A 10,638-nucleotide genomic window follows, 5' to 3' on the forward strand; every position below is an offset into this window, starting at 1 on the left:
AAAAAAACAGGCACTTAATTACCTTGCCTAACAAGAAGCCTGGAGGTACAAACGTTTAATGAAGTCATAACAAGGCTGGCTGCTTCTTGATTAGTACCTGTCAGAGTCTTGGCTTTAATATTGGGTCTATTGCCTCATGGCCACAAAATGATTGCAGCAGCCACACAGATGACTTTCACGTTCTGTGCAGGAAAGACAGGCTTCCTTTCATCTGTCTTTTTCTAGAGGAATGGAACTCATAGTGTGTGTGTGTGTGTGTGTGTGTGTGTGTGTGTGTGTGTGTGTTAAAGAGGAGTTTATTAGATTGACTAACATGATACCGTCTGGACCATTCAATAATGGCTGCCTTTGCACCAGAGAGACGAGATGCTAATCTGGCACTGAAGGCCTATAGGATTCCTGGAGAGCCATTGGCTCTTCAGTCTGTGTTAGAAAGCCTGAGAGGCTAGATGTCAGCACAGAATGTCCACAACATCAAAATGTCAACTGTATTGTCAGCACTCGGTGAAATTTTTAGAGAGCGCCTCCCATATTTTGGGTAGGTCTTTTCGTTTCAGCTAATCAAGAAAATTCCTGGGCTGGAGAGATGGCGCAGTGGTTGAGAGAAATGACTGCTCTTCCAGAGGTCCTGAGTTCAATTCCCAGCAACCACATAGTGGCTCACAACCATCTGCAATGAGATCTGATTCTTCTTCTGGTGTGTTTGAAGACAGCTACAGTGTACTTATATAAATATAAATTAATTTTTAAAAAAAAGAAAGAAAATTCCTCCTAGGCATGTCTGATGGCTTACCTGTTGTTGGTTGATCCAAGATCTAGTAAAGTTGACAACTAAGATTAGGTGTCTGACCCCTCCTGTCAACTTGACATCCAATCATATCTCTTTTGGCCTTGTTAACTTTCCAGATGGAAGTGATAACAAGATCACAGTTCTGCATAGCATGGTGCAGTTGCTCCATGTCTAACTGCAGCCGTACTCCTCAGCATAGAAGCCGAAGTCTCTTGAACGCTTAGTCTTTTACTGTGTGGTAACTTAAACATGACAATATAAGTTTACACCACTTTACCATGGACATTGTCTCCATCGGTGTTTCATCACACAAGAAAGAAAGAAAGCAAAAAAAGACAGAGACACAGAGATTGGCTTACTATATGTGAACATAGGTCTAAGCATGCTCTTAGAAAAAATGGTTATGTCTAAGCATGTTCATAACAATATAGGACAGAAGCATCCAGGCCAGTTACAATCCTCATTTCTGTAGCAGACCATGTGACCTTGGCTGGTATTTATGGCTACTTTTCTCTACCACCCATTCTGTACTTTCTCCACTCTCTGCAAGCACCTCAGCTGGTCTCAGCCCTCTCCTACAGGGATCACAGAAATCAATGTCACCATCAAGGGCTTGAAAGATACAGGGGGTGGTCATTTCTACCACATCTCCCTTTAACTCTCCTAGGTGGCCTGTGAAACAGACAGATGGCTCACGAAAAATGACAGTTGGCTATCAGAGAATTAATCAGATAGCGACTCTGATTGCAGCTGCTGTACCAGATGTGGTGCCCTTACTTGAGCAGATTAGCACAGCTCCTGGCACATGGTATGTAGCTATTGATCTAGCAAATGCTTTTATTTCTCAGCCTAAGGACCAGCAAAAGCAGTTTGCCTTCAGCTGGCCAGACCAGCTGTGTTTGCAGTGTTACCTCAAGGGTATGGTAACATTTCTGCCCTGTGTCTTAACTTAGTTTGAAGAGGTCTGACCTCCTGCCTCTTTTACAAAATATCACACTGGTCAACTGTATTGGACACTATTATGATGATTGGACCAAGTGAGGTGGACGTAGCAACCACTCTGAACCTGCTGGTAAACACATATGGGCATCAGAGGATGGAAAATGAATCCAACCAAAATTCAAGGGCCTTCTACCTCAGGGAAATGTATAGTTCAGTGGCTTGAGACATGCAGAGATATTTCTTCTCCAGTGAGGGATAAGCTGTTGTACCTGGTCCCTCCCACCATCAAGAAAGAAGGACAATGCCTAGTGGGCCTATTTGGATTCTGGAGACAGCACATTCCTCATCTGGGTGTGTTGTTTGGGCCGATATATGAAGTGACTTGGCAAGCTGCTAGCTTTGAGTGGGACCTGGAACTGGCAAAGGCTCTTCAACAGGTCCAGGCTGCTTTACCACTTGGACCATAAGATCCAGCAGACTCAATGTTCTTGAGGTGTCAGTGGCAGACAGGGGTGCTGTTTGGAGCCTGTAGCAAGCTTCTATAGGTGAGCCACAAAGAAAACTCTTGAGCAAGGATTTACCATCATCTGCAGGTCCCTTTGAGAGACTGCTCTTGGCTTGCTACTGGACTGTGGTGGGAACTGAACACTTGACAATGGACCTCCAGGGTTACTGTACAACCTGAACTCCTCATCGTGAGCTAGTGTCATCTGAGCCATTAAACCCTAAAGTAGCATACACATACCAGCAATCTGCCATCAAATGGAAGTAGTGTATACATGATCATGTTCCAGCAGGTCCTGAAGTAACACAAAAATTGCCCAAATATCTATGGTTTCTACTCCCTTAAGAATACCTTCTATCTCCAAGCATGTATGTACTCATGACTCTCTGCTCTTGACTGCAGGTGTCAAATAACTAGCTGCTTTGTGCGACTGCCTTGACTTTTTTGCAATGATGGACAGTAAAGCTGGCATCACGAGCTAAATAAAGCCTTCTCCCCTGTGTTGCTTTTATCAGGACATTTTATACATGGCGACAGGAAACAAAACTAAGACATCCCCTGTTTTCCCCCAGGTGCACAGCCTCCCTCTAGTGTCTTACAAGGATACATTTCATACCCCAGATAGAAAGATGTATTTTTGCTAAGTTGTATGGGTATCTTCTTTAGACATTGGTTTAACACCTAGGATATAGACATCTTTTCTTTGAGTGTGTGTGTGTGTGTGTGTGTGTGTGTGTACACTTATGTATGTATGTGATGCTCATGCTGGTCTTAGTGCATGTGGAAGCCAGAGGTTGACAGAACGCATTCTTCAACTGTGTGTTCATCTTGCTTTCTTTTTGAGATTGAGTCTCTCATTGAACCTAGAGATTTTGGCTAGACTGGCTGCTCAGCAAACCGCAGGACCTCCCAGAGCCAGGATTACAGACAGGCATAGCTACACTTGGGGTGGTACTTGGGATCTGAACTCAGGTCCTCTCTTCATACCTACTGAGTAAACTCTTCAACCACCGAGCCACCTCCAAGGCTCCTGTGATATTTTCCCATCGAAAAAGCAAAACAAAGTGCTGGAGAGATGGTTCAGCGGTTAAGAGCACTGGCTGCCCTTCCAGAGGTCCTGAGTTCAATTCCCAGCAACCACATGGTGGCTCACAACCATCTGTAATGGCATCTGGTATGTCTGAAGACAGCTACAGTGTACTCGTATACGTAAATAAATAAATCTTTAAAACAAAGCAAAAACCAAAAAATAAAAAACAAACAAACAAACAAACAAACAACAACAACAAAAAATACAGCCCTCTGAAGGTAAAGTCATTATAAACAACACATTCTTGTTCCCTGTGAAGATGTCTTCTTTAGTGTCTTCTGTTCACCTGGGAGATGACCTAAGACCAAAGAAGAAAGAACTCTGGACTTCACTGATGGAAAACACTCAGCTCTCAGCCACTATGGGAGAACAGCTAGTTTTAAAGCCCACCTTTCTCTGCCCTTTCAACAAACCATTTTATTTGTCTACAGAAAGACATATTTCTCCAAGAGAGAAAATCAGATGACAGACTCATTTCTCCATGCCAAAAAAGGAAGAGCAAGTAACCTGAATTCTGCCCCTGAGTTCAGTCCAGGCCAGACTTCATGGGACCCTGGTAACAGAGGGGACCTTGGCAAATTGATCGTAGCCTCCGAAGATTCGGGGAGGTGGGGGATGGGGGAATAGGGATGTAGGGGTGGCTGGGCAGGCAGGTTGCCAGTAGAGGATGCTGCGCTTAGCCAACAGCCTGTGTGTTTGGGTTGGTGAGGGTTGGGGGTGGGGCAAATGCAGAGGCTCTTGGGATAGCATGGGAGGGTGTTTTTCTTGTTTTTGAGTAAGGCTCTCCCTATGTAGCCCAGGCTGACTTTGATCGGGCAACCTCCATACCTCAACCTCACAAATACTAGAATTTCAGCTATGTGCTACCCTGCTTTTAGGGTCCTTATAAAAAGTGAGAATAGCTTTAAGATACTGTCTAGTACTCAGGCTGAGGACTCTACCCCAAAGGCCCCCAGAAGACACAGCCTTCTAGACAGAGGCCGGTGCCAGGAATGGCTCTGAATCCTTTCATTGACACTAAAGCCCCTGGAGGAGAAGCTGGGAATCCCCACTTTTTAATTAAAAATGTCATCTAATAAAAGGCAAGATACCATGCCTTCTGAAAGTTCCCGTAGGCCGCAGAGGACCTGCCAGAGATCCAACCGTGTCATTGTCCTAGGGGTGTCCCCAATTACAACAGCTCACCTACCTGATGGAAACTCATTCTTTTTGGATTTCAAACGCCTCTGTCCCTCCTCCCCCCAGCTTGGCCTTCGCACTCTTAATAAAACATGAAAACCCCCAGCCCCATGTCATCCTGGGGCTCCCCTGCAGCCTGTCTGCATTTCTCCTCTTCAAGCTGTTGCGGCTGCGCGCCATTCGTTTGTGTGGGGAGGAGTCCATACCGTACAGAGAGCCCTTGTCCCTGGGAGGTGGCTATGATGTGAGGGTGTTCAAAGTCACAGAGCTAGGATCCCCCTCACCGGGCGAAGCCACTGCGCCACCGCCTTTTACACTTGCAAGATCAGAGGGTACTCTCGGAATCCTGTGCCTGGCATCCGAAAGTGTTCCCGTAAGGAAACCTCAAAGCTCGTTCTCTTTGGAGACCATTAGCGAGGCAAGGTTGACTCTCTGAGGGGAGGGGCAATGGATATATTAAGTAGGCCTGGCCTCTCCATTGTGGCACTGGGCTGTACAGGGCATAGTGCTCCTCCCACATCCTGGCTTCTAGGAATATCGGAGGGATCCTGAATGTGAACCCCTTGCTCCCTGTCAATACTGGAGTGTAGCAGTGTATTCGTAATTCCGGTGCTAGAGAGGCAGAGACAAGAGGATTGCCTGAGTTTACTGGCCAGTCTTGCTAAACTTAGTTTAGCGACCCTGAGTTCAAAAAAAATAAGCTCTGAGACTTTAGGCTGGACTCCAGAGCTGGTGTTTCTTGGATCCCCCACCCCACCCCACCAACCTCATCTACTGAAAGATGGCTTCCTGAACCAGTGGTCCAGAGAGGTACTCATATCTGCCTGTGCTGTGACCACATGTTCTTTCCCTGTGGCCTGTACTGCCTGAAAAAGATTGTGAAGGGGAACCACCCAGGTCCTGCCTATCACTTTTTCAATGGGGTGTTCTATTCCTTACCCTTAATTCTGCCTTCGCCTTTTGCATGACCCAGCAGCTTCACTGTGCTCTTGCAGGGACTTGTGCTGGATCTTCCAACCCCAGGGGGAACCCCTGCCTCAGGATAGCTCCTCGATATTTGGAACTCATGTGATGTGAGCTGCTGTCTCCTCTATGAGGCTATGGTTGCCCTAAGGCAGGGCTCCCTACATCACCCGTGAGCCATTGCTGGTGGTAGGAGACCAAGAGCGGAGTGCTTACATGACCTTGACATTCACCTTCTCTGGGCAGCTTCTAACTATATCACTTCTCTGTGGTCCTGGAGTGAAGCCTGCAGTCTCCAAATTAAGCAAGCGGTTCCCTTCTGAGGTATGGACAGAGCTGAGTGGGTCCAAAGATAAGCGGTGTGTTTGTGCGTGCATATATGCGTGCGGATGTCCGCTTGTGCGCATAGGCTTACACAGCTTGGGTGTAAGCTTCCTAACCCTTAAGCTTTGATGTTTTCCTTTAGAACTACCATCATGTTGATGACTAGAGTTCATCTGCAAGAGACAGACAGATAGATACAGGTAGAGATAGAGAGATGGGACGAAACGAGAGAAGGTGCAGGAAAAGTATGTTAGAAGCTCAGGCTGTTGTCACTGTGGCTCAAGGAGTCCATGTTAAAGCATACTTGTCCAGGGTCACTGGTTAGAGTCTCCTGATATTTGTAAGCAAGATCCCCGTCGCTTTTGGGGATGGGGCCACTGGCAAGCAGGTTCACAGCTGAACAAGAAAGGTTTTATCCATGTTCTTGGCCTTGGCATTCCTCTGGATGAACTTTCAAAACCTACACAACTAACCACTACAGCTTATGTGGCGCAGATGAGCCTGGGTCTGGTAGCTTCTGGGAGGGCAGGCAACAATGGTCTAAAATATAGAGGTTTTATTTCCATGATTCTGGATTCTGGGTTTTATGCTCACTGACGGCCCAGCTGCCTGGCACTTGATTTCTAGAACTTGTTCCCAGACTACCCAGTTCACCTACCCTTCCTGCTCAAGCACCCATAGCCCTGTGATATTTCCACAACCTTTCTGGGTCCTTCATTCTGGTCTGACTGAAGGGAGAGCACCCTTCCAGATACTTGCGTCAGAAAGCCGCAAGCAAGCTGGTATGTCTGCTTCAGAAGGACTCAATAGTTTAAAGTGCTTCTGAGTTCTGGAGGTCAGAGTTGGGGATGGCACAGTAGGTCTACACTGAGCACCCTTTCCCCCAGCTCCTCTGAGATGAACTGTGGCCTTGGGTACGTCTAGCTAGAACTTTGGCTTAGTCAAGCCTTAATACAGCAGATCCTGGGTCTGCTCCAGGCCTTATAGCTGCCCCAGTGATGAACAGAAAGGGTACCGGGAGCTTTGAGGTGGCCAAGCTTCTGAACTTGTTGCTGGTAATCCGCCCCCCCCCCCACTTACTTCCACTTTCACCAATCTAGCTCTGAAACGTACCCCTATGGCCCCAGAACTGCAGCAGAGTGGTGCACTCCGAATGGTAAACACGGTGTCAGGAAAACACTGTTACCTCTCCTCTGCTGGCTCCTAGAGGGACTTCATAGGATTCTTGGGGGAGTGTGGTTTGGGCATTCCATGTCCCTGGAGCCTTGTGGGCAGGAGTCACCACCGGCTTTACCCATTGCCTGCACACATGCTTCGGAGCTCCAGGATGATTTATTCTGCCAGCCTCAGAACCTGCCTATCTCCAGGTTCATGGTCAATATCCAACCAGCCTTGCACACCCAGAATCTCCCCCTCCCCCCCTCCCCGCCACCCAGAAATGGAGAAAATTCCCCCTCACCGAGGCATAGCAACTAGCAGCAAACTAAAGAACTGTCTTTTATTTTTAATAAAATAGTGGAGCATGAAAAATATCATATATTACAGATATACAGAGGCAGGCATCGCCCTTCCCTGGCTGGAGACAAAGTTTGTCTTCCCAAGTGCTTCAAGACCACTCATGGAAATCATTTGTTTAACAATTCAGAGAGTCAATAAGCCCTCAGGTGCTCTCCACTGATTTCCCCCCTTCCCTTTCCTCTCCACAAATCAGTCCCAATGTGTAGAACACACTGGCTTGGTTTCCATTAAAAAGCCACAAAATGTATCAAGCTGAAGGTTTTTTTTTTCTTTCCTTCTCTGAGGCTTGGGCCTTTTAATTCTTTTGTTAGATGATTTCTTTTGTTGCTTTTTATTTACAACAAAATACTTTTTTTCCTCTCATTTGTTTTCATAGGGAGAGGGGGGAAAATGTTTAAATAAAAAGTATTGCACACCATTTGAATTCTCCAGTGTTAGATCTGCAGTGGAATGGGAGGGTAGGGTGGGTTCTGTGTTGGAGAAACATGGCTACAAAGGCTGGGGGAATTACTCTCTTTAAGGAACCTGCAGGCAGGCCTTGGGTTTAGGGTGCCTTCTTTTATCCCCCCCCCCTAAATAGCAGCCTTGCTGGGGAAGGGAGGGAGAGCAGGCCCTTGGGTGACTCATTTGCTGGCCCAAGGGAAGCTCTTTAGCTTGCAAAGGAGCTCTCCAGCCTCAAGCTTTTACAGAGGCAGCAAAGTCTTCTGTCTACACAGATGTGTGTTTGAGGCCTAGACAAAAGTTTTCTTGAGGGTGGTTGAAAATCAGCTACTTTACCACAAATTAGTTACACAAGAGGCTCCTTCCTTAATGAGCGACCCTTCAGGGAGGCAGCAAACTGAACAGAATCCTTTACCTTCAGCCTATGATGTCATTCTGAACTTCAAGGTAGACTTCATGTGTGTGTGTGTGTGTGTGTGTGTGTGTATACACACACACATACACTTTGATTTACCAAGAACCAGCCAACCAAGAAAAGCTGCCCATTTGGGCTTTGACTATCTTGTTCTTGCAGCCAGCAGCCTTCACACGCAGGCTGAAGGCTGGGCAGGAAGTTCATACTTCCCAAGATGAGGTTTCTGGGGGTGCTGGGCTTTTTTGTAGATCCCTGCACTGGTGACCACACTGGCTGGTTTCCTCCGGCTTTTTCTCTTTAGCCCCCGGCTGCAAACGTGTTGCCAGGACTGCAGGGTCTTGGAAGTCCAGACCCACACCCCACTGGTAATGCCCACCACCAGAAGCATGGACACTTTGACCATGAAGACCTCCACAGCAGGGATGGAGGTGGTCATCAGGCAGTCAGGTGTCTTGGTCTGATTGTTCATCTTACACTTGTGCTGGGTGGCCAGCATCTTCCAGTAGTCCATGTTGAGACGTTCATAAAAGTAACAAGCAATCACACAGGTGGCGGGCACAGTGTAGAGGAGGGAGAAGACCCCTATGCGTACCATGAGCTTCTCCAGCTTGTCCGTGTTCTCCCCACCTGTTTTCATCACCCTCCGGATGTGGAATAAAGCCACAAAACCGGACAGGATGAAGGACGTGCCGATGACTAGGTAGCAAGCCAGTGGGACCAGCACGAAGCCGGTCAGAGCATTGACATCCATGCTGCCCACGTAACACACACCAGTGAGCTCATCCCCCGCCACCCTGCGCATCACCAGGATCAAGATGGTCTTCACAGCCGGGATGGCCCAGGCTGCCAGGTGAAAGTAGCTGCTGTTGGCTTCGATGGCTTCATGGCCCCACTTCTTGCCAGCAGCCAGGAACCAAGTGAGGGTGAGAACCACCCACCATAAAGAGCTGGCCATGCCGAAGTAGTAAAGTACCAAGAAGACTAAGGTACAGCCCGTGCTCTCCAGCCCTTCCTGGATAACATACAGCTGCCCACTGTCCCGGTCGCAGGCGATGCTCTCCGCGCCCGCGAAGAGGCGGATGATATAGCCCACCGAATAAACGCAGTAGCACATGGAGAGGAAGATGATGGGACGTTCCGGGTACCTGAAGCGTGATGGGTCGATGAGGAAAGTGAGCACGGTGAAGGCGCTGGAGAAGAAGCACAGCACGGACCAGATGGCCAGCCAGACCACTGCGAAGCGCTTGTCGTCACGGCTCCAATAGACATCCACCCCCGGAGTGCAGAGCGGTGCGCAGGATTCGCTCTTCTCCACGTGGTGGAACTTGCCTGGGTTGTCACAGCCTGCGCGCCCGGTACCCCCGTCCTTTAGTGGGTGCTCCTGCGCGCTGTGAGGCCTCTGGGGCCTGAAGAGCGGAGGGAACATGCCAGAGCCCCGACTGGGCTCATCTGAGCCGTTGTTGGGTGCCTCCATGCACAGGTAGTTGGGGTCATTCTTGTTGGGGAGCTTGCTGCAATCCAGGGAGTCCGGCCACCTGAACTTAAACTGCTCCATGATCGGCGAGCACTTGAGCCGGGCCTGCTCGCACATGACCCGGCAAGCAGGGATGGGTGTGGAGACCTGCTCGGTGCACATGGGCGCGTACAGCGAGCACAGGAAGAAGCGGAGGTGGCCGTGGCAGCCGTACTCCACGAGCGGCGCGAACTCGTGCAGTTGGATGGCCGCCTCCCGCTGGTTCTCGTGGCCCATCAGGTTGGGCATGCGAGTGGTGTTGTAGCCGATGTCCTTACACATGGGAATCTCCACCGGTTGGCACTTGCCGTCTCCTGGGCGCTCTAAGTCCATGGAGCTGATGGCCGCACACGAGCCCATCATCACCTGCAGCACCAGCCACAGGCGCGGGCCCGGGTGTTGCATGGTGGCGCCCGCGGTGTCCCTCTGCCTCTCAGGGCTGCCGCTCCCGGGCACGGGCTGTAGCTGCTGCCCGCGGCTCCGCGCCCCGGCTCGGGCCCCCGCGCATGCCCATCCAGTCTGGCTGGAGCGCTCGCGGCGCCCGGGGCCACGGCGGTGGGCGCGCGGCTTCAGCCGAGTCCCGGGCGGCGGGGGAGGGGAGCGAAGTTTGCAAACAATACTACCGAGCGAGCGCGGCTCTGCGCGCAAACTTTGGCCTCTTCTTCCGGACGCGCGCGATCGCGGACCGCAGTGGGGCAGCGCGGACGCACGGTGGCCCTGGACCCCGGAGCTCCTCCCTCCCGGCGCCCGCAGCTGTTTCCAGCTCGGCGTCCCGGGATGAGAAGACTTGCAAAGAGGCAAAGGGTAGGAAAGAGGAGAAAAAAAAAAAAAAGCAGATTGGTGACAGGCCCCGCCTCCGCCCGCCGCCCCGCCCCGCTGCTGCTTTGCATCAGAAAGCCTTGCGCCCCGGGCAGCCTCCGCCCTCAGCCCCAGCTTGGGGCTGGACCCGGGCCTCCAG

General features: G+C 50.0%; 1 protein-coding gene across 1 annotated transcript; it reads right to left on the reverse strand.

The window, feature by feature from the left end:
* Nucleotides 1–7,700: 7,700 nt before the first annotated feature.
* Nucleotides 7,701–10,406, reverse strand: FZD10 (frizzled class receptor 10). The gene has a single exon (XM_080940871.1). The coding sequence runs from the start codon at nt 10,083–10,085 to the stop codon at nt 8,337–8,339; it is 1,749 nt and encodes a 582-aa protein (XP_080796997.1). The 5' UTR covers nt 10,086–10,406; the 3' UTR covers nt 7,701–8,336.
* Nucleotides 10,407–10,638: the final 232 nt, after the last annotated feature.

Source organism: Micromys minutus (assembly GCF_963924665.1).
Source record: "Micromys minutus genome assembly, chromosome: 29".
NCBI lineage: Eukaryota > Metazoa > Chordata > Mammalia > Rodentia > Muridae > Micromys > Micromys minutus.